Source organism: Culicoides brevitarsis, chromosome 2 (assembly GCF_036172545.1).
Source record: "Culicoides brevitarsis isolate CSIRO-B50_1 chromosome 2, AGI_CSIRO_Cbre_v1, whole genome shotgun sequence".
In the NCBI taxonomy this organism is placed as follows: Eukaryota; Metazoa; Arthropoda; class Insecta; order Diptera; family Ceratopogonidae; genus Culicoides; species Culicoides brevitarsis.
In genome coordinates, this window is record NC_087086.1 from 4,539,541 (window position 1) to 4,564,572 (window position 25,032).

The 25,032-nt window shown below is 26.9% G+C and overlaps 1 protein-coding gene across 1 annotated transcript in view; it reads right to left on the bottom strand.

Annotated features, from left to right (window-relative positions):
- Positions 1–25,032, bottom strand: part of LOC134832733 (neural-cadherin) — a 180,766-nt gene that overhangs the window by 142,217 nt on the left and 13,517 nt on the right. Inside the window, exon 2 of the mRNA XM_063846864.1 lies at positions 18,434–20,302. Coding sequence (XP_063702934.1) covers positions 18,434–20,042 — 1,609 coding nt within the window. The 5' untranslated portion in view covers positions 20,043–20,302. The remainder of the gene's footprint in view (positions 1–18,433; positions 20,303–25,032) is intronic.

A 25,032-nucleotide genomic window follows, 5' to 3' on the forward strand; every position in this document is an offset into this window, starting at 1 on the left:
ATTTATTTTTTAACTTTTAAAACTTTTTTATATTAAAATTTTATTAAATTTTGAATACAAATCCATTAAAAATCAAAAAAAAATTGAAATATTCGAAAAATATCAACTTAAAATTATCGAAGTTGGCAACCCTGCATGAAATATTATTTTTAAAGATTTTTTGAATTTTGGCGCCAATTTTGACATTTTGGCGGGCTTTTAAAGTAAATAGTTTTTACATAATAAAAAAAGCTTCTTTTACTATATTCAAGAGAAAATCTATTTCTATATTCAGGGTTGCCAAAACTGTCAAAAACTTATTAGAAAAACTTTAAACTTTGAAAAGTATTTCAACAAAAAAATATCCTTTTAAAAAATTTGACGCCACTGATCATGTTCCAAAATCAAAAGGATATTGTACCATACCACAGCGTCACATCACAAAACATGATGATACTTTTTTGTTCTGTACATTCGTCTGGAAAGTTCTTATTCCCTCGTATTTCGTATTTATATATATTTTTCTATTATATAAACTGACGAGAATAATACGTGTGTGGTTTGAAAAATAAAGGCATGATCAGAATGACATTGCATTTTGCTCCTATGTCTCTCTTTCTCTCTATGGTTAGTGATGATATATAATTGGATAAAACTCTCGGGAACTGCGGGACGTGTGTTAAGTGCAAGTGTGTTACTTTTCAGATTCGCCATATTTTTTTTTTTGCACTAATGTATTTACTGTGGGTAACATTGCAAAAATAAGAGACAAGTGTCGAATGAAATTAGTGCAGTAATTTTTCATCCTCGAAGCGTTACGAGTAAAAGTTTAAATAAAAGTAGAAAATTGCCCATTATTTTACTTTTATTTTTTTTTTGAATACAGAAAGTACAAAAATACTCTTAACAACTATTTATAATGTTCTAACAAAGCTCCTCTTATAAAGTGTTGTACAGAATAAGTTGGAAACATTTTTGATACAAGCCATTAAATTAAATGTTTCGTTAAATGAAGCGAAGTGATTTATGTTTTTTGCTGCAATGTACAAAAACTTCGATAAATTCACAAAAAATTTAATTTAAAAAAATATCCTTGTTAAAAATCTGCTTTATGGAGAAATTTATGCAAAGTACCCTCGAACAAATTTTTTTTTCAAAGGAATTCGAAACTGTGCGACGTCGACAATGATATAGAAAAAATACACATTTTTAACACATGTCTATAATTTAAAACTATGCAGACTCATTTTGAACATACATGATCAACAGTATGGTTCAACCTTGTTTGTTTGAGTTTTGGTCTGAAATTTACAGTCAAACAACAAAAATAAAAACATATGTTAAGTATTTTTAGCGCTTCTTTCATTTTCATCTTCAGTTCATTTTTTTTTGTTACAAACATGTTTCATATAGCGCACATGTTCGAGTCAAATGCCAGATATGAGTGCACTTGAAATTCTATCCTAATAGAAATTATTTTCTTTTTGCGAAATTTTTTTCGCTACGTGTTTCAATTGAAAGTCATTAAAAGTTGTAAAAATTTATATAGGGGAATGAAAGTTGCCTGGCAGCATACGTGAAGTCCCTCAAGGGCAATATAATTTCTTTTGCCAAAAGTTTAATTAAATTTGTTTGCTGTTTTAATTTTAGGGAATTATTTAGAGAAAAAAATAGAGGATGAGAAACATTCTAGAATTAAAGTCGCATCAATCATCATCCGAAGCAATTATGATATTTATTGTGAACAAAAGCAATAATGGATGAAGAAAAATTAATTAAACATGAATAAATTCGCTTAATTATCTGTCTGCATACCATCGGCAATGGACAATGCAAAATAGATTTCATGGTCTCCTTTTTTTCATGGGGAACAAAAGTTAATTTCTCGTGTAATCTATTTCTTTCATGTTTAGCATGGGAAGTAAAACAATGGCGCAAGACAGGGCAAAAAATATATATTTAGTGTTTAAAGCTGTTAGTAAATTAATTTATATACCGTCAGACATTCTTTATGACGGTCGTTTGAAATTTTTTTTAATTCCTTCCTTCGCATTGTCTCGGTTTTTAAGTGATATTTTTTAATTAAAAGCCATAAAATTGTATTCTAATTATTCTTAAATATAACAAGGAGTACTTTAAAATGCATCGCGTGACATTTTTAGCAGAAATTAGGAAGAATGCAGTCTGTCTGTGATGATGGGATAATTTAACAAAGTAAAGAAGCTCGATGTTCATAAAAAATTTAAGGGTAAGTAAATTATATCTTAACATTAAATGTCAAATTTTAATATATTTTCAGAAAGAAGTTCAGCAATACGAGTTTAAGAGCATTCAAGAAAGATATCATAAGCTCATCCATATCCTTAAGATAAAATTCCGGCTCTCTATATCAGAAATAATGCAAAAATCAAAAGAAACCTTCAAACTTAAACAAATACTGAACCACAACGACAACTTAAGATTGTAAAAGTGTTCGACTGAGATAACAAACCAAGTGACAATCTTCCTTCATAAACAGTAGAATGTTTTTTTCTTCCTTATATTCAAACAAAGTAAGCCGAGTACAGCTTCTGTTTATGACAATTTCTTTAACCGAACCCGAACAATGTAAAGGAAAACTTATCCTTTTACTTTTCTTCAGTTTTCTTTCTACAACTCAATTATTTTTTAATAAGAAGAAGTTTATAAGTTTTGACTTTATATAGAATCAAACCCACTCCATTTAACGTAAAACGAAAAACTTTAAAAATGCGCTCAGACAATTTTTAATTTTAAGTCTTTCGTCGAGTCTTTGTAAAACTCTAAAACTACAACAACAACAATAACCCGATTCAAAAAAATGACACAGTCAATAAATAATTCAATCACGTACAATTTTATTACTTTTCTCTTCTCTCCATCTTTCGGTCAGTTATGCTGAAATTCAAGATCACACCACAACCACGCAGGAAATAACAACAAAAGACAAACTCACAATGCGTTGTAGAGTGTAAGAAAACAAGTGTTTATTAGATTCGGGAAACAATTAAAATCAATGCATTCGATGCGTGACGGACATGATTGTTGTAAATAAGTAAAATTTAGTATAGCAGCAACAAAATTCTCATCGGCATGTTGTTGTTATAATTTAGAATTGATGTACTGAAGTGAAATTTCAGTTGTTTGTTTATTGTTTTAGATTTATTTTGTCGTTTTTTTCGCTCGTCGTTGTCACAATATATTACGGCGTATCTCAAAAAAACTGTTAAAATTTATTAACGTGCATCTTTTGAGAAAATTATGTTGAACATGAGCGAAGACGAGCTTAACGAATAAAATAAAAAAAAAATGTTAACGAGAAAGGTATTCGTGTGTTAAATTTATTCCAATTCCCACAGTTAATTGAGTGTTCTCTTCTTCAGTGTAAAAAATGAGTTGTTAGATCGTGTCTTTGCTATTTGCTATAATGGACCTACGACGAATTCTCGCGAAAAAAAGGCGGAGTGATAAGCGACAGATGCTTTTAAAAGGTCACATTTTTCATCTCACAAAGTTCATGAGAATCATCTAAGAATTATGAGCGATGATAAGCTCTTTTTTGTGTTGCATAAATTTATTTGCTTCGAAGCATAAATCCATTATGTGCGAGATTAGCTGCGAGACGACAACACTTATTGATGATGTTTTACATCTCTTATCTTAATGGGATTTAGATGAAAAATGCTAAACCTGACATCGGTTTGTCATTATAATTATATAAATAAATATCTGTTAAGGCCACTTGTATCGGTTTCTTCTTCGCTTTTCTTCTTCCTCATACACAAGTGTTGGGCAAACACGTAACGGTTTAAGGCGTCAAAGTTCAAACAAAGCCTTACGAGATTAAAAAAAACTACAAGTCATAACAAATAATCTCCATCATGGGTTAATACTTGACATCTATTAAAAGCACGACGTAAGAGTTTGCCTTTTGTTTTTATTCCTCTTCAAAATTCGACACTTCAATCAAAAAACTAAAAAGAGAGATGCCTCGTTTGTGCTTACACATAACACCAATAAAGTCGAAATTTATTAATCATCAAGTTGTTCGCTTTTAATGATGATGCGATGTAAAAACTACTAAAAATTCCTACTTTAAAAAAAAATTTCGGATAATGATAAAAATAGAAGAAGAATATCTTCTGGTTTTCTCGTACAATATGGAATTTGAATTTTATTGAATAAATAAGCAATCAATTTTATTATAAATAAAATGAAATGAAAGCTTATCTTTGCATACATAAATAGCACATCATTAAAGTGATAGACAACCGTCTTCTTCACGTGAATTTTTTCAGTTGTTGTTTTTTTTATAAGATAAAAATTCGTAAGAAAAAATATAAACAAAATTTATATCATCACCATTTTAATCATTTTGAAAGATGAAACGATTATTGTTATTATCTGCCGCGCAATGCATTCGCTGCATAGTTATTTAGATGCATTCAATTAACATAAATAAGCAAGTTGTAGCATTCTCGTGAAATTTCATACAAAAAAAGAAAATTTAAAAGGTTTATGAGCTTTAATGGGCGCGAAGGTAACCACAAATCGGTGTCTTATTAATTATTTATTGCTCACTTTTATGATCACTACTTTATTACAAGTCTTTTGTAACGCTGTATATTAAATTAACATTTCAATAAAAGCAGATAAAGAGAAGAAGGCGAGAAGCTGTTTGGTCAAAGGGCGATGAGCGGCGACGTGATGAAAGGTAAGGAATTGAGTAAGTTGATAAAATTTTTTTATAACTTTTATTTTTTACGTTTTAGGGTTTCAGGTAAGTAGACTTTAAGATTCATTTTCTAATGAAGATCATGTTAAATGACACAGAATTACTTGACGTGAAGCAAAGAGTTTATATAACTTAAAAAAATTATTTATTAATCCAAACCAAGCAAAAAAAAAAAAACTTTGAGTAACATCTATGCCTTTTCAAAATGATTCATTTTAATTAAAAGTAATTAAAAAAATGCATCGCCGCCAATAATAAAGATGACAAACTATTATTTCCAAAGATAACAGTAAATAATTGTAATTATTTACGAGTAAAGTGACAAGTTTCTTCTGAGAACCGCTTCAACGAACTACATTTCATTAAACTACAACATTATTAATTAAAAGAGTTTAATCAAGTGCATAAAAAAATATTTTGTATCATTGTTTGTTTATCTTTATTTATTCTATTGAAAGAACAAAGTAGATTCATCAGAGGGAACTTTTTTGTTTCTTGTATATTTATCTCATTAATAAGGGTGAAGTGATTATAGAAACGACGTATGTTCGTAATATCATAAAAATAATGAAAATTATAATAATAATGATCAAGATAATGATGATATATACAAACAAATGCGCACCAAAAGCGCAGCTGTACATGTACCGTAATTTAGGGTTACCATATGCAGCATACGAGGTACATTATGGATCGTTTAGAATAAACATTAGACCTATTGCATAGTTCAGTAGAAGAACAATAAACATCGGATATACAACTTTTTTCGTTGTATCCACATTTCATCTTAGAGTATTTAGAAAATTTTTCAGATAGAATAGAGCTCATCCTGATTACATTAATTTTATTTGTTATTTGGCTTTGGAGATCTTAGGTCGGTCAATGAACGTACCTAACACACATGTCTCTCATATAAATGTGTTTTTTGGTACATTTTTTTGTACTTTTCGTTTTGTATCTTCGTTCGTAAATAAATACAAACAACAACAAAAAAACAACAATTGAATGGAATAAAACATTAAATGTTTATGTTTAATTTCAAACGTTGATTGCTCTTTGCTTTCTTCTGAGCTGGAAGAGAATGCCACACAGAACACAATTTATACAAATGACCTTTTGAGTCATATATAGAGAGAAATTCTTCGTAATTTGCATATGATACGCCTTGTTAGGCAGTTGAACAGCGGATCAGTCCCGAAAATGAAAACATAAATATATATGAAAAATTATTCACATTAATTTAATTTTTAGGAATGTTGGTTAAAATGAGGAAAATAATGCATGAATATTGATTGAAATTCAGACAGTGTGAAAAATTAATGTTTTGCAACTGAAATTAAATTTAAGGAAAGAAAGAAAATATTTAATAATAATTTTTAATTTAAAAATATTTTATTTTTAACATTTTCAGAAATATTAAATTTAAAAAATTTAAAGGCAAAATTTTGGTAAAAAAAATATAAATTTAAAATTTCTGTTAATATATTAATGTTAAAAAATAATCCTGAATTCAAATATTTTTTTTTTTTAATTAATTAATTTTTTAGTAGAATCATTAATTTTTTTTTGAATTTAAATAATTTTTGAACTAAAACAAATTTATTATTTTATTAATTAAACATTTTTTTAAAATTTTATTTAATTTTTTGAATTAAAATTAAATTATATATTTTTTTAAAATTAATTTAATTTTTTAAAAATATTTATATCTTCAAAAATTCAAATTTATTATGAATAAATTTTATAATTAACAAAAAAGAAATTAAATTAAAGTAAAAAAATAATTTTTTGTTAAAATTGTAATTTAAAAAAAATCTTATTTATTTGTTTGTAAATTAAATATTTTTTTAAAAAAATTTTAACAATAATTAATTTTAAATTTATTTATTACAGAAAAAAATTAAAATTTTATGAAAATTTTTTAAACTTTGAGAAATGAGAATTTTTCACAAAAAAAAAACAGGATAACTTTAAATGAATATTCATTGAACTACCATCTGGTCCTATCCTTATAAAAATAAATGTTTAAAATTGTAAAATATGAGAGAAACGCTGCACGATAAAACTATTTATCTTTAATTTCAGTGTAATCCATGAGGGTAACGAAGGTGAGTTTTTGTACAATTAAAGTTGTGAACAGGAGGAGGTAACCACACACACTTTGTCTATTTTTGGGTTCATACTTGCATGTTTTTGTTTATTTTTTTTTGTAGAATTATGCGGTGTTGAGTCATAATAACAACAACAAAATGTCTCTTTTTCATTCATGTCTGGTCTGATCCGATGTTCTCTGCCATTGAAGTCAATTTATGTTCCCTTTGAGAATCATATCTTGCCATTGCGAACAAAATATCTCGATATAAATACTGTGAAGATGTACAGAATGAGATAGACAACACTTCATCATTTTGATACTTTTCGAAAATTTATTGCTTAATACAATGCTGGGGCATTGAGTTTTTTTTTTAAATCAACTGCTGTGCGTGACTTCTGGTCTGGTTGGAACGAAGTTTTATTTCAAAATTGATTGAAGAATTGAAATTAGATTGCTTATTATCTTTCTGCTAGATGAATATTTATCCAAAAAAAAAAAACGAACTACTCACATAAAAATAAATGGATTAATAAAATTTTATGTTCTCCAACGCATTTCTCTCTCGATTTTTTTTTTTGTTTGAATAGTTTTAGTGTCTAACAGACTATTTCCCAAATGGACTATTTTTCATTAAAGTTTGAATTTTGGAGTGAGTTGAACGGTTATGAGTAACATGTTGAACATGAAAAGAGTTCATTTGGAAAATTTTTCAACACTTTAAGGAATAGAATGAGACTTAAAAAGATAATGGAGCAATAAGAAAAGGACAAAATTTTAAATTTAAGGTAAGTTTTTGTTACAATTTATATCAAATTTAATTAAAATTTTTTTTAGATTCAAATTTTAAGGAAAACTGGATTTTTAATCAATTTTTAAAAATCAACTTTAAAAACCTTGAAGACATCGAAACTCATCAAATCCACAATTTTTAATAAGATTTAAAGGCAAAGGAGTAAAAAAGTTGATAAAAAATCAAAAAGTACAAGCAACGTTAGAATCTCATCTTAAGCTCAGCTAAATCCAAAACTCATCAAAGAAATTTTAGTTTCAAGAAAAAAAAACTTAAACTCGTTCAACAACCCTTTGTTAACCCATTTCCAATGGCGAAACCTGTAAGAAGACGACAAAATTCAATTAAAGTTTCAAATTCGTTCCGTTTTTGCGTGTGACACAATTTCTCGTCGTTTTCTCGACAACCATTCAATGACACGCTCAATTGATCTTTTTCAGCACAAAATCTGTTCTGTGTGCTCAAGCAGAAAATTCAATACTTTTTTCTGTCATTGAAAAAGAGACCTGTGGTCAAAATCCAGTTAAAAAAAGTGAAGATGATCAATGCAAAATTGCACAGAGTTCATTCACCTTCGTTTTTTAGTGAATTATTGGTCTTTGCATTCCTCAAAGAGGAAAAGACATACGAAATCCAATAAGAACGAAAAAAACAAATATTTCTTCATTACTCTGAGAGCTAAAGCACATTCATTCATCATCATGTAGCACAACTCACGTTCCAACAATAATCATATCATTATTTTAGTTTCCTCTTCCTTTCTTTCCTTTCTTCGTCTTCTTCGTCTTGCTCTCCCTTTTTATTTTTTTTACATCCTTTCACAGGTAAAAAGGTAGAAAATTTTACGTGAACGCTCACACTCCCCTCCGAATAACCCAAACATCATTATGATAATTATGTTTCGTACTTCGGTCATTAAATGCCACTATTTAATTATATTTTTACCCATTTTTTTTAGGAGACGAAAAAAAATGTCTACCGTTTTTTTTTTTGGGATACCAAATATAATATCAAGATAATGGAATGTTAAGTTTTTAGTCGCGTGCTTGATTTCAATAATAATTTTATACAAAAGGTTTCAATGATGACGAGCGACAATTATGGTTAACCGTACGCATTGCTGCCCATCAACGAAATGCCCGAAAAAAGTTTTGTTTATGAATAAAATATGACGAAAAAAAAATTTATGGAGCTACCAAACTAACTATTGTAATAATAATAATAATATGGGTGACGAAGTGAGACAACATTTTAAATTAACACCTCTTTATTTATTTATTTGTGACAGGATTTTTTGACATTAATTGCTGAACGAGGCGCAAGAGAGTTTAATTACTGATAGGACAAAATATTCATGGAAACGGCGTTAATGGCGACGCAATTTAGATAAATGAGCAATTATTTTTAATTTTTTAGTGATTACAGGAGTAATGGGATGTAAAAAAGGTCAACAAAATTTCGGTTGGAAGATAAATTTCGGTTAAAATTGTTCAATTAATTTTTCATTTTTGAGAAGCATTTTTTGATATTTGCTTAAAAATTTATTTTGAAATAATTTATTTTATTTAAAAATTTTAAATTCTAAAAATTTTAAAAATAATTAAATATTTTTTTTTTCTAAATTATTTTTTCATTTTTGAAAATAATTTTAAATAAAGAAGAAAAAATTCTAAATTAATTATTTAAAAACTAAAAAAATTAAAAGCTTTTTTTAAAAAATATATTAAAAAATATTTTGTTTTTTTTTTAAATGAATATTTTTTTTCATAAAATTTATAAATATAAATGTAAAAAAAAAATCATAAAGAGGAAAAAAAATTTAATATATTATTTTAAAAAAGCTTTTATTTTAAGTTTTTAAATTAAATATTAAAAAAATAATAATTTATTTAAAATTAAAATTTATTAAAATTTAATTTTTTTTCTTCTTTAATTAAAATTTTAAAAATTCTTTTAAATATTTAATATAAAAATATGTATTAATTTATTAATATAAAAATTTTGTTAAAGATCTTTGAGATCATTTATTGAAGTTCGTTCTTTCATTCACAGAGGGCGCTTTAAAAGATCACATACAAGTTTTATGATTCTTAAAGAACTTTTGAAAACTTTGAAAAATGATTCTTTAAATATTTTTTTTCTCTTTAAGTTAAAAAATCTTTTAAAATGACAATCAAGAAATTAAAACTTTCTTATTTCAAGCAAATTTTGTAAAAAGTTTTCTTCTTTGCAAAATATGTTCTTATTTTCCATTTCATACAAAGGAAAAAAATCAGGTCGTGTCAAAACCATTTAATTTAAATAAATGCACTTACAGCAGAAAACGAGTAAATTAACATTGACCGTCATTTATCTCATTTTATTCTTTTTCTAAATTGTGCATTTTTTTGTTGTATTTTATTGTTTCCCAAAGAAGAAGGAAAAAAAAAGAAGAAGACTCATCTTCAAAACGTCGTCATTTAATTTTTCGTGCAATTTTCGTTAGCTTCAGGGGCATGTAACAATCGATAATGTTCATTTCGCATTTGCAACTTGAGTCAGTCGTGACATTCCTTTTTTTTATGAACAGAACTTTGCTGTATATCTCTCAATTCGATCATCATCATGTTCTCGACCACAATTTTATTTCCTTTCATTTCTCATCCATATGCAACGTACCGAACATGCCGAATATTGCCTTGCAGCGAGAGACAAATGTTTGATATGTGAATCCCTTACGTGCAAAAATAATCATGACGCGACCAACAACATTGATGCACTTGAAAAACAGCGAGCGTTGTTGTGTAGGCGGAGATCTGTTCGTGAAATGTTTGCACTTTTTTTTTGTGGGAATTTCTAAAATTTCAGAAAAAAAAATCTTATCGTGAATGATTATGTTAATTTTTCTGTTTTATTTAGCAACAAGTCTCGGAGGCAAATTCTAGTCACAAGTCACGATGCTGTATGGTTCTCACAAAAAGCGTTTAAAAAATCGTTAAGAAGGAGAGAAAGAGAGAAAAATGATTAATTACCTTGCCAGACTATTACAACTGTTGAAAAAAAAATCGTTTATCAGCCGAAAATTGTACGTTGCCGGATACGAATGTCAAATGTCACGAAATTATCCAGCAAATATCCAAATCGAAACATAAATGCACTTCCTCTATTTTTTGTTTCTCGCTCGCGTTTTGGTTGATGATTTTCGATTTAAATTGAGCAGTGAGCGGGACAATGTGTGACAATGGACTTCAATCTTTCACAGTCTGACTGATGATCGAATGAATAATAGATTTAATGAAATATTTACTGAATTTTATAAATGGAGAACGTACATTTATCAGAAAAAATGTCAAGATACGTGAAGATTTACATTAGAAGATGTTTCGAGAGGAAATGATGAGAAAAGGTCGAATAAATTTATCTTATCGATGTCTTTGTTTTTTGGAATATTTTTAGATAAATGTTGAGGAATTTTGTGTTCGAGAAGTATTTTTACGTCAGAAGATCTTGAATTCATCAAAAGATACAAAAATAAATTTTTGGCGGGAAAAGTGATCTTTGTTAGATCAAAGAAAAATTTAAAGCGCCCTCTGATGGAAAATTTTAAAAGTCATTAAGATCTCAGATCTTCGTTAAAAAAATTTAAAATTATATTGAATATTTTTATTTGAAACAAAAAAAATTCAGCATAAAGAAATTTTTATAAGATCTTTAAAAGCGCCCTCTGTACAGTTATTGAAGGAACTTCGATCTCGAATCTTTATTGAGATATAAAAAATTAATCTTGATAAATTATTTTAAATACCCAAAAAGACTTTAAAATTTTAGATCCTTTAAAAAGATCGTAAAGAGCGCCATCTGTACAGTCATTGAACGAATCTTGATCTTATAAAAAAATAATTTTGTTTCTTATTAAAAGAAAATTTAACTTTTTATGATTCAAACCAATTTTTAAAAAAAATTTAAAAGTTAAAAAAAAGTTCCCATAGGGCTTAAGACCCTTTTGTAAAAAATATATCAAAAGCCAAAACTATATATCACTTAAATTCGCATTTAAACCATATGCCGCCTTCTTACAAAGTATCAACAGTCCTTCGCGCCGCAATTCAAACGTAAAATTATCTCCGCTTATGACAGTAAACGTTCCTTATCCGAACCTCCGATCTCGAACAATAAATCAAATTTACATGAAATATCATTTGTCTTCTCACCTTTTCACTTGTACTTTATTTTGTTTCTTACTTTTTTTTTATCGTTTTGTTTTTTTTTCTCTTCTTGATGTTCATCATGTTTGAAGTTTTGTTCACATACCTCGCGCTTATGTCAATTTAAATCTGTTCGTTTTGTTCAACAAACTCGTGAATCGTCGAGCGATAAAGAAGAATTCATGGTCGTCACACAGCGGGATCGTGTCAGAAACATCGAAAAGGGTTCGATTTCACGTTGAAACCGACAAAATATTAAGGGATTGATCAACTTTGACATAAAATGTGGGCAAAAAAAAATTTCAATAATCGCGCCATAAAGTCAATAAAGACATCGGAATCGATTTGTTTTGAAGGTGCAGCCCGTTTGAATTGAAAAACAAAAATAAACTTTCTGGCGAGACGAACCAGCATACTATTCAATTATAATTTTGACATTTGTCCGATGTTCATTGTTTGTAACCCGAGAATGGCTTTATTTAATGCACTTCTTGTGTGAAATTGATATCGCTTTGGAGAGAGATACAGCATAAAATATGTAAACATGGGTCAATGTCACACCTAATTGTATCAATTCAATCATTTGTTTGTCTTGTGTGTCTCGAATTTATTGATGGCTTTTTAAATGGTAAGTGATTTGTTTGATATTTGAAACCGAAACTCGGAGCATTTTGTATCTTTCTAGCTTTCTATACGTCCAGTTGATTGATTTTATGGATGAACATTATCTACTGAAGTGGTTAAAATGTGAAATCAAGGAAAAATGGACCTCACAGACTCTCAGAAATCTCACATTTCAAGAAATTCCAATTAATTCAAACCAAGCAAACTTTTTTTAAAAAAATCTTAATAAAGACGTTAAACTCAGAAATTATTGTTAAACATCGCGCGTTACGATGACTATCAATAAATTCTCAAATATATGCATATTCATGTAATAATGCACACTCGACTCGCACGATTCCAAAACCTGTTTCTCTATTTATTTTTTCTTATCATAGAAATTCAAAAAATTTCTTTAAGAAAAAATCCCAAAAAAAAAAAATCTTTCATCATGAAGCTTACTCAGCAATAATTTTACTATTATTACCGAAATAAAGAAAAAAAAATAAATGAATTGAAGATTCTTATCTCTTTGAGAGGACTTTCGATGCCCAAAGAGAAAAAAAACAACAGCAACAAAGAACGTAAACAGCGTAATTTGAATTATTATTATTATATTATATTATTGGGCCACGCTAAATTATATTATTATCAATGATTATTGTTATTATTATTATGTTCGATGAGAATTAAGTATTCGATTTCGTTATTATTTTCTCTTTTGGATTTTTTGTTTACTTCGATTGCAAAATTTCCCATAAATTACGTGAAATGCAGTAAGCACGTAACGAAAATCAACACGAGAAGATGGAACAGAAGGGAAAAGTGATGTTATGTATATGACAAAGAATGGTCAGCTAAGGTAAAAGATGTTACAGTGGCTTTTTTGAGTCATTAAATTTTATTTAGTAGAGGTAACGGAATATTTGAATTTTAATAGAAATTAATTTTTAACGAAATTTGTTTAATAAAATAATTTTTAATTAATTTTAATTTAATTTTTTAAAAATTTTTTATGTTTAAAATTTTTAAATGAATTAATATTAATATTTTTGAAATTTAAAAATTAAAGTTAATTTAAATAATATAATTTTTTTTTAATTTAAAATTATTATTTTTGTTATGTTAAATATTAATAATTTTTCAAAAATTTATCTTATCAAATTTTTAAAAATTCCAATTTTATTTTTATTGTTTCAAGTTGAATATTTTAATAAATAAAAATATTTTTGATAAAAATTTAAAATTATTTTTTTTTTATTTTTTTTTTTTAATTTAATAAAGAAAATAGTTTTAAAATAAAAATTAAAAAGTTATTAAAATAATTTTATTTTTTAATTAAAAAAAATAATTTTATAAATAAAAAAAAATTTAAAAATATTAATATTAATTTCTCTATAAAATTTATATATTGAAAAAAAAAATTTACTAAATATTCAAAAATTATTGTTTAATAATTAATTATTTTTTAAAAAAATTATTGAACTATTTTTAATGCATTAATTAAAATTTTAAAAATTATTTTTAATTTTTTTAATTTACCAATTTAAAAAAAAAAATTATTTTTATGTTAGTTAAACACAAAAAAAAGTTCAAATTTAATTTTGCGTTTAAAAATTATACTTTTATTCCTTTCAAAGAAAAAAATTAAGCAAAATATCATAATTTTCATAAAAAAAAATTTACCCATTCCTACTCAAGTCGTTATAACATCATTACAACAGTCAATAATAATCAAATTATATTTTTATTTCGAACCTTTCTTCATCATTATTTTTCATTTCTTTTATTTTTTCTCAAATTCCAAGTAAAGTCCATTTATAAAAGGCAAAAAATCATAATTTTTGATAGGTATGAGAACAAAATTGTCAAATAATAACAATTCATATTGCACAAAAATTGTCTACTACGCGATTCGAAGGGGAATTTACTACAAAAATATCCGAGCGAGTGTCACGTACGCGCCCTTTCGGGTTCGCTGCGATCGTATCGCGAAGAAAACACGAAAATTTCACACAAAAACACTCACAAACACAATGATAAGTGTCATGACCTGCGCAGTAGTACATCTTTCTTTTTTTTTCCTTTTTGTATTATTTATATTAGCAATTTACTTCGCATTCCTTTTGTCTTTCATGTCGGCGCTTTTTTTGTGTGTTTGTGATATTTTATGAACGTCTGCTTTTATTATAAGCGGCATTTTTTTTTTCGTTAAATTTAAATATTATCGAATCGAGTACCATTGAGCACCTGGCATCTCTTATGTTCTTTTGTTTTTGAATGTTTTTCGAGTTTTTGAGAGATATGAGGAAGAAAAGTGATGAAACGGAGATTTATTGATAATTTTTGTTGATATTTTAATTAATTTAAAAATAAAAAGAAATTAATTTTATATTTAATTTAATTTAAAAATTAAAAAAAAATAAATTTAAATCGAAATTAAGTTAAATTTATTTATTTTTTTTTTTTTTTGAATTAATTTTAATTTAATGAATTTAATTTTTTTTTTGATGAAAATTACATTTTATGATCAATAAATTTTTTTCTGAACCAAAAATCGAACAAAAGTTCATTTTTCATAAAATTTTTCTTACAAAACTTTCGTCTCGTGAATGATTTATATCGAAAAAAAAACTTTTCTTTTGTATTTTTCTCGTATTTTCTAAGCCTGAATAAAACCGAACATCATAAAAGTTATAATAACAACAATAAAAATGGGCACATGAGATGTTTCCTTAATGGACCACGCATCATTCGAGCTTTCAGAGGGGAACAATACACTCAAACATGTTCTATCTTCATATCATCAATATTTAATTTTTTCCCTGGATTTCTTTCGTTATTTTTCTCATCTTCTTTCTTTTCATGCAAAAACAGGAAAAAAATTGCAGGATGAATTTTCCGTGAAATCGCCATGGAAACACGTTAATAGTTCCCTATTTTTATAAAATTCGTGCAAATATTGAATTTTTGTGTCTACCAGACATCTCAAGAGGAAATTGAGAAAAGCCATTTTTTTTTAAAGGGAATTTTCCTCTTAAAATAACATGCATTAAGTATGATAAATTTAAAATTATTTGCCACGGGCTTCATATTCATCATCGTCATTCGTCTTCTTTTTCTTATCTTGCATTCGCAAAAAAGGCGTAAAAAATTATTTAATCGACTTGAGAAGGAGTTTCCTTCATTTTTCTTAAAGATAAAATGAGTTAAAGAAAAAATGTTTTAATTTGACGATAAATTGACAATAAAGTCATTTTCAGTCATTAAAGCAGTTCGATATTGACGAGACCAATAAAATTCAATGCGAATAAAATGAGATAAGAAGAGATGAAATTTGACTTCCCCCAATTTTTTTTTAATCCTTGTTGTTATTTTTTTTTCTATCGTCTATCCATCTAAACTTTTGCAGAATATTGAAGTACTTTGTTAGACAAAAAAAAGAACATATTTTCTAACAAGGGGATGGAGTACTGATAAAACACGAAAAGATTCGTGGCATTTGCGAAAACTAAAAAGGAAAAATGTGAAAGTCATTATTTATCATCATCATCAAGAAAATTAGGGAAGGAGTGAGAAAGTTCCAGACGATGATTCACTGTCAATATTTATTTCATAAAAATAACAAAGTTTGCTAAAGGGACTTTTTGTTCTATTATATTGCAAGAACTTAATAAATTTACTTTAGTTTTTGCTTTGAATCAGAAATTTTTAGAAAAAATTACTTTTAATGGCATCAACTTTCATTCAATTTTTATCAATATTTTTTTTTTTGTCTATTTTTGTAAAAAAATAATATTTTTAAAAAAATATATTAAATTTAAAAAAAAATAAAAAATTTTTAATTTTTAAAAAATAAATATAAAAAATAATAATTAAAAAAATATTTATTTAATATATTAAAAAATTAAATTTATTTAAATTTGATTCTGAAAATTATTTTAAAATAAAAGTTTGATTTTTTTAGGCAAATTTTTATTTTTTTTATTAAGGAAAATATTTATTTATTTTTATTTTAAATTATTAAATTTTTATCATTAATTTTTTTTTTATTAATTTTTCTTAAAAATTTTATTTGGTCATGATTATTAATTTTGTTTTCAAAAAAAAAAAAATTTTATTTTATTTAAATATTTATAATTTATTTTATTAAAGAAATATTTTCAGTTTTTTATCGAAGAACTTAAAAAAAAATTTTTTCAAATCAAATTTAAAAAAATTATTAATTTTTAATTTTGATTTAATTAATTTAATTTAAATAAGCATTTTAAATTAAAATTTATGATTTTTTTTGATAATATTTGCGAATATTTTTAAATTAAATATTATTAAATTTTAGAATTTTTTTTTCAACATTTTACTGAAGTTAATAAAGAACTTTAGTTTAAATATTTTATCAAGTCTTATAATAAAAACGCTTATTTATCGCTTTTATCGATTTTTGCTCAAAAAATGTAACTTTAGATGAAAAAAAAGTCTTGAAAGGATACCTTTCCAAAGCAATAAACTTTGATAAAAAAATCCCCAAGCTTTCTGATAAGAATCAGGAATTTCCTGTACAGCTGTAGGTAAAAAATAAGTACATTAAGGCACAATCTCTTTTTTTCTGACTTTTGAGCGACAAGGCGTGTTTTTTATTCCAATTCAAAAAAAAAAAACAAATATCTCTTCAATCGTATTAGATTTCATGACATCGCGATATTTTCGTTCTCCTTATCTTGTTTGTTTGTTACTACTCGCACGTCATTCGATCCGTTCAGCGAGCGAATTTTTCTACCTTTGCACTTTAAATATTTCAATTTAACGAAACTTTGTCTTGTCATGTGTGACAACTTATTTAATTTACATAATAAAAACGGAAAACAAATACGATAACGAGCCGAGCAAAAAGTATCAAGTTGATTTGCAGAGCAACAAATAAGTGCAGTGCATATTTTAATGCATTTTACGAAAAATAAAAAAAAATTGTAAATAAACTTGTTAAAAGCGAATGTAAGATAAACGTTAACAACGTTTTATGCCACAAAAAATGGTCTGAATGCGATTCAATTTGCGAATGATTTATGTGGCGAACGAGAGATTGTACGTTGAAATGCGCAGAAAATATCACCTTGATTAATCAAATTGACACGAAACTATAAAATTTTGTAATTTAATCAATTTTATTAAAAAAAAAATGAACTGAAATACCACACAAACTGATAAAATCGAATAAAATTTCAATTTTTATCCTCATGAGAATTTTTTTAAAGTCATTTTAAATTAAATTACTTTAAAATTTGCATTGGGATGAAAATTTAAAATGTTAACTGGGGCAAAAATATTAGAAAAAACATTCAGAAAATGTATCGGGTCAAAAATTCTAAATTTAAATTCAAAAATGTGCATTGGGATAAAAATCAAATAAGGAAAAAAATAAATTGTGCATGAGGAAAAAAATTTAAGATATAACCCAATGCATATTTTGAAATATTTGCTCAATACCTACATAATTTTTTTACAAAACAAAAATTTATTGACTTTTAACAGATAATTGAAAATGTGCATTGGGTTATATCTTAAATTTTTGCCCTTATGCACAATTTAAGATTTCTTTTCATTTGATTTTTATCCCAATGCATATTTTAGAATTAAAAATTAGAATTTTTGACCCAATGCACAATGTAGAATTTTTCCTTAAATAATTTTTAACCTAATGCACATTTTAAATTTTTCTCTTCAGTTTAATTGAAATACGATTTTATCTTTCGACAACAACTTCCAATGAAATTTTTTCATTTAACATGAATGAAGGGAAGCGTTAAAAAATGTAATATCTGTCCCGAAAAAGGTTTGCGCGGTAATTAGTTCCATATTTTATGCACAAGTGCCTCTAATTGTCATAATATGTCATGTTTGTAAAATTACTTCCGCTAGATTTCCCCTTCGACATGCAGTCGTGCCTTACTGAGCTGCAAACTTGTGATAATTTCGGGTCTGATGCACGTTTTAATAAGCTTTCAATACAAAAACATTATTTTTCTACTTACCGCCATGTCCTCCTTGATTGGTAATTATAACCCAAAAGTCGATGGTTTTTTCTGCTCCTAATTCTTCAAAATCCCACTTTTTCTTAACACGAACAGCTCCGTTCGTTTCAACCGTAACCCATGGATTTTCATCGCGAATTTTGAACGTTTCCCGATCAGTTTCCTTTTCCAAGTTGAAAACAACGCGACCTTCCGTGTCGCCATCCGCTTCGGTAAAGTCAACGCGTTTTGTTGGGCGAACAGCTCGCGTTACGCGACGTTTGTCACGCCGATGCGAATGTTGATGCGACATCTCGTGCGACATGTGTTGCACAATGACAGGTTGCGGCGCGACAAATTCAATTGCAATGACAGCTGGTTTGGGACTTGTCAAAGATGGCGTTCGAATGTCATGAGCTTCAACTTCTAACGTGAGTTCGGTTTTTTCTGGTTCACTCGCGAGAAGAAGTTCGCCCGTTTGAGGTACAATGACGATATAATTGTTGGGCGTCTTAAGTTTATAAGCGATTTTGTCGCCATCTGCATCTTTCGCCTCAACTTTGCCGATCTTTGTGAATCTTTCCCACGTGACTGTCGAATTTCCGTTACTGTCGATCGTTTGAACTCCCGGCACGATAAAACGATAATCGGCTTGCGTGAAAAGCGGGCGATTATCGTTTTCATCGAGAACTTTTACCGTAATGCGAGCTTCTGCGATGTTAATGCCTTCTTCGTCTGTGGCATGAATAACTACGAGATGTTCCTTTTTGAGTTCGCGATCAAGAGGGCGATTTGTAACGAGCCATACTCCGGTTTTCTTTACGTCATAGACTGTGATATTTGTCTTTATCTCGCCCGTTTTGCTATTTTCCAAAGCAAAGTCGCCATTTTCGTTGCCGCTTGTGATCGTATAGTCAATAGGTTTGACGCCGCTTACGCTATTTGCCTGCAAAAGAGGAGCTCCGTGAATGCGAGTTCCTTTCTTTGCATTTTCCTGAACTTCGCCGAGAGTTTCGAGCGTTGCTCCGGGAAAACGTAACATATCCTTCTTGTCCATGACGAAAAGTTGCAATTGATGTTTTTGCGAGTACAGAGGGGTTTCTTCCAAAATTGTCAAATGCACGGGACGATTAACGAGCGGCGACAGATCAGAAGTTGTCATTACTGTGCCATCTTCTAACACGGTAAAGTACTTTGCGAATTCGCCGTCCATCATGCGGAATGTCGCTGCATGTGCAGTTACTGCAGCGCCCTCTGACGGGAATCCTTCCAAAATGGCGGGCGCCGTGTAATTACTGCTAAACTTTTTAATACTATAACCGGGATATGTGTCGTGTGGAAGGACTAGAGATAAAACACTATTCGTTGAGTCGTAATTTTCATTATTATTATTGTTACTATTACTATTTAGTCTAGATGTGAGATGGCGTTGTTGCGCGCTACTTGACAAAATGTCTTCCGCAAGATGTATATTGTGCTCGCGATGATGATGATTGTGGATGTTGTTGCTATGCAATGCCGTCGAAGTGTTTATTAGCACGCACAACGCTATGGCTATGATGGGTGCTTTGTGTTTGCAACGCGAGATACCCGACTGCCGCATTCTCACAGCGGCGTCGTGCTTCTTCATTTTCTTTTTGTCACTTAACACTTTTTTTAATTGAGATTTTTTTTTCTTTTTATCTTATATTTAAATTTAATTTTTCATTTATTTTTCATAATTTTTTTTACATAATTAATACTGAGAGACGTGATTCAAAAATTGATGGGATTTAATTTTTCTCTTTTGTATTTTTTTTTATTTTCTATAAAATTCACTTTTTAATTTTTCCTTATTCTAATGTAGTAGATAGATACACTGATGATGATTCAAAGTTGTATAATAATTATCTGAAAATAGAAAAAAAGAAAAGTTATTAGTACATTGACATCCAAACAGATCATTAAAATAGATAAGGAATTGACTTTTGGCACGAAAATGTTCAATTTTTTCCGTTAATCTAGTCATAAAATTCTTTATTGATAATTTTCTCACTCCCAAATATTTTTAGCATTCATTGCGAAGAATTTCTTAATCACGAAAAATTCTTAAAGGAGTGCCGTTTGCGATTTTTATGGGTTTTGTGAAGTAATTAATTCACTCCTTTGTGTCACTCCTTATATGTGTTTCATGGAAATTTTGAGGTTATGAACTTTGGTAGAGTTGTATTGGTTTGAAAATGAGATCTGTGATGCGCCATCTGATGGAATTTTTTAAAATTTAAATTTAAAAAAAAATTAAATTATTTTTCAATTTTTCTTCTCATTATTAACAAATTTTATAAAATATTGATGAGAAACATTTTTTTAAAATTAAGATCTCAAATTGACTTTAAAGTTTTATGAAGCTCTCTCTGATGGCAAAAAAAATTAATTAAAAATTATTTTCTAAAAAAAAAAAAATATTAAAAAAAAATCAAATTATAAGAAAAGCTTAATTTAATAATAAGGTAATAAAAAAAATTAATTAATATAATTTTTTAAAAAAAATTAAAAAATTAATAAAAGAATTATTTTTTTAAAAATTTATTAAATTTTTAATTTGATTAAAAATAAGATTTTTAAGAAATGTTAAGATCTTTAAAAAAAATATTAAGTTTATAATTAAATTTTTTTTTTTTTTTTGAAAATTTTAAATTTAAAAAAAAATAAAACAATTAATTAATTAATTAGGTAAAGCTACAATTTTATAAAATATTTTTATTATAAAATATTTTTTTTTATTTTTTTAGTTTTTATAAAAATTAGATATTAACAGATTTTTTTAAAATTTGACGCCCTCTGACGGTCAAAGATGGAACTTTATTGATCACATAAACATCAGATCTTATTAAAAAATTCTCTTTAAACAATTTTTAAAATTAAATTTAAAAATACTCAAAAAATCATTAGCAACAGTTCATTGAACCTCAAATTACTCAAAATACAGATTGCACTTTACCGCGCCAAGAAAAACATTAAAATTACCCAAAATAAAAATTACATAACACATTTCACTCATTAAACCTCAATCAAAGTCGCACGTAAACTTTTTTTCTTAATCTAACACAATAAAATATCGAACATCATAAAAAAAAACTTGTAATTATCTTCAAATTTCGTTCATGTGATTCACTTTCTTGCACGGTACCATTATATTACATCAATGTCAAAAATTTTCAACTTTTTATTATTACTCGAGCCCATCATCGCTCCAAGTCAAAAAGTTTATTATTACGAGTTTTGAAGACGGTCAAAAAAACAGTTGAGAGTTGAAAAACCACAATAAGAGTTATTTTATAACAATAAAGAGAAGAGCGTGACTAACCTTCTAAGGTTCGATTATTACTTTTGTTACCAAAAAAAAAAAATGTTTCATAACGAAGTTTTTTAGCTTGGCACGCAGGTAAAAGTTAAAAGTTGAGTCCGACTGAATTTTAATAGCGCATATAAAATGGTAAATTATCATTATTATCACTCAGCGACGACATTTATCGTTATCAAAAATGTCTTTAAAAGAAATTAAAAAACCCATAAAATAAATAAAATAAAAAATAATATTTTTTTTTTGGCAAGAGATAATGTCCAATAGGTGATAAAAATTCAACTAATTAACGTAATCCAATTAATAAATCACACAAAATATTTGTGCGTGCCTCAGCAATGTGCGGTGTTAACGTGCGTCAAACCATAAACAAACAAATTCTTCTATATTTAAACACGAAATTAGCATTTGAATGTGTGTTTTATTTTTGCATCTCATTTGAAAGTTTTAAATTCTTTCTCTTTCTCTCGCATACGAGTTCGAGTTTAGGAAGCAAAGATAAATATTTATATTTTATTTGTCTCGAAATCCGATATTTAGCGAAAGGAAAATTCTTTACAGCAGCGATAACGAGTTTCGAACAAAAAAAAAATAATAAAAATTAAATAAAAAATTTTTATAGCACGAATGCGGTGCAGTTCAGTAATTAAAGAACCATCAAATAATTATTGCAAATTAACGTAATAAAATTTTATTTCATTCCAGAAAAAAAAAATTAAAAATATAAAAAAATTATTTCTTTCATTATTTATCTAAATCTAAATTAAACTAAATTTTTTATTATTTTTTTTTTTAAATAAAAACCGCGCTAATCACTGACATGTTCGTTTAGTTTATGAAACAAGAAGAGAAAATAATAATAATTATTATTCAAGATAATTATGCGTTGAAAATTTGTCTGATTAGTAAAATTTATGACTTAATTCATGTTTCGTTTCTCGAACGCCAAACAAATGTTGAACAGTCGATTTGAAGCAGAAATTAGTTGAGAGGCAATTTATGCGGTCATAATTTCTTTTAAATAAAAAAAAATAAAACATTATAATTAATAATAATTTGAATTACTTTTGAGAGAAACAAACAAAGAAAGAAACAAAACTTTCTCTCTGGAAGAATCGTTTTAAAATTCTGGGAGTTTCAAGTTACTTTGTGTGCCATAAATTATCATTTGAGAGACTCTTGATCTGAAAATGGGTGAAATTGACACTTTTTGGTTGGTATTTGAACAAATATTTATTGTTTGTGACAAATTTTCAAGAGGGTTTTGTACAATTTTTCGGTTTAGAGAGGGTAGAAAAGTTATTTTAAGATTATTTTGTACAAAAAATGTACTGAAAATTCATGAAAATTGAACGTTTTTATTGATTTTTATTTTTAATACAATTTTTTTTAAGTCTTTATTTAATTTTAATTTTTTTTAAATTTTTATTTTAAATAAATTTAAATTTTAGTTAAATAAATATTTTAAATAAATATGGAATTTTTTTTAAAATTAAATTTAATTTTTTTTAAAATTAAATAATTAAAAAAATTTTTTTTTTATCAAAATGTTTTTTTTTATTGAAATTTATATTTCATATAATTTTATTTTATTTATTTTTTTAAAATTAATTTCATATTTAATTTAACTTAATTATAAGCATAATATTAATTTCTAAATTATTAAAAATTAATAAATAAAATTTAAAAAAATTAATAAAATTTTTTATTAATTATTTATAATTATTTTTTTAAATTTTTCTTAAAATTTACTTTTATTATTTTTAGGTAAATTTTAATCTTAAATAAAAATAATACTTTTCTTTAAGTTTTTTTGTCATTGAAATTTTTACTTTTATTTATTTTATTTTTTTTTAATAAAAATTTTAAAAATTAAAAAAAAAATTAAAATTCGAACAAAAAAATAAAAAACTTCTTATCCAATATTCATAAAAAATCTTTTAAAAATAAGTTATTTTAAATATCCCACAAAAAAAATATCTGGCGCTAATTTTGACATTTCTTAACACATTTCAAATTATTTACTGCTACCCATTAAGATAATCTCTTCCAAAAATCAAGAAATTTGTTTTTGACAAATGCGCCTTTTAAAAAAAATTATGTAAATATTTTATTTTTTTTATGCAAAATTTTTCTTCTCCTTTATTTCTGGATCCAAAAACTTTTTGTAAAAAAATACAAAAAATAAAAAGGAATAAAGTCTCTTTTGTTTTTGTTCATAATTATATTTAAGTTGGGAACAGAAAGTGCCATTCACAACAAAAGGTCGCATTAAAAATTAAATTTAATTTAACACATGCGTTCTGTATTTCTGCATTTCTATTGTTTTCTCAGAAGAAGAAGAAGAAGAAGTTTAAGATGAAAAGTTGTCTTCTTCTTCTTCTTCTTGAAAAGGTCCATTCAAAATTCTCTCGTACATAAGTTTAACCAATGAATGCAATTTTATGACTTTTGTACAAGAAGAGATGAATATTTAAAAAAAAAAAAATATGGCACACAGATGTTTCTTGAAAATTTCCAGAATATGACGTTATCTTTTTTGAAGGAATTTGTTTCTTTGATAACCCTTGAAATCGTAAAGTTTTTAATGACCCTAAAAACTACTTTTAGTTTATCTTTAAATTACCGAAATCTCGTGAAGTCAAAGACATAAAATGTCCGCCGCACCCTTTGGCACACAAAATATCTCAACAGTAGCGCATCGAAAAACTTTTTAAATTGAATTTATGGAACAACTCCAAAAGAGGCAAAAAAAAAGTGCTTTTAGTACTAATAACAAACAGATAAACCGAGCGAGAGACATAAAATAATTTGCCAAAAGCCTTCGCAGGAATCGTCGTTCGTTGGCGTGCCAAGAAAACAAAAGAAGAATGCTCAGCTCAACATAAATCGCTAAAAAGTAAACAATGTAGGCGCAGTGCTGTTTGTTTTCACGACGACGACGAGCGAGAGAGACGAAAAAGAAAAACAGAGAAGACACAAAAATACAACAAAAAAAAAAGTGCACAAACAAAACACTAATTTCACGCACCACGCAACACCCATTTAGCATAATTATTGTTATTCTTTCGTTCTGAGTGCTCCTCTCTGTGCTGTTTTTGTTTGTTGCTAAACTGCTTGCGATACCACACATCGCGCGTAACTTTTTTTTTTGCTCTTTTAAACTTGCTTCGTTTTTAGATTGGCGCAAAAAAGTTTATGTGTACATTATATCAATTAACGTTGGACAAGTAGAGTGCACGAACTCAGTAGCAGAAAAAAATGCTGTTAACGGTTT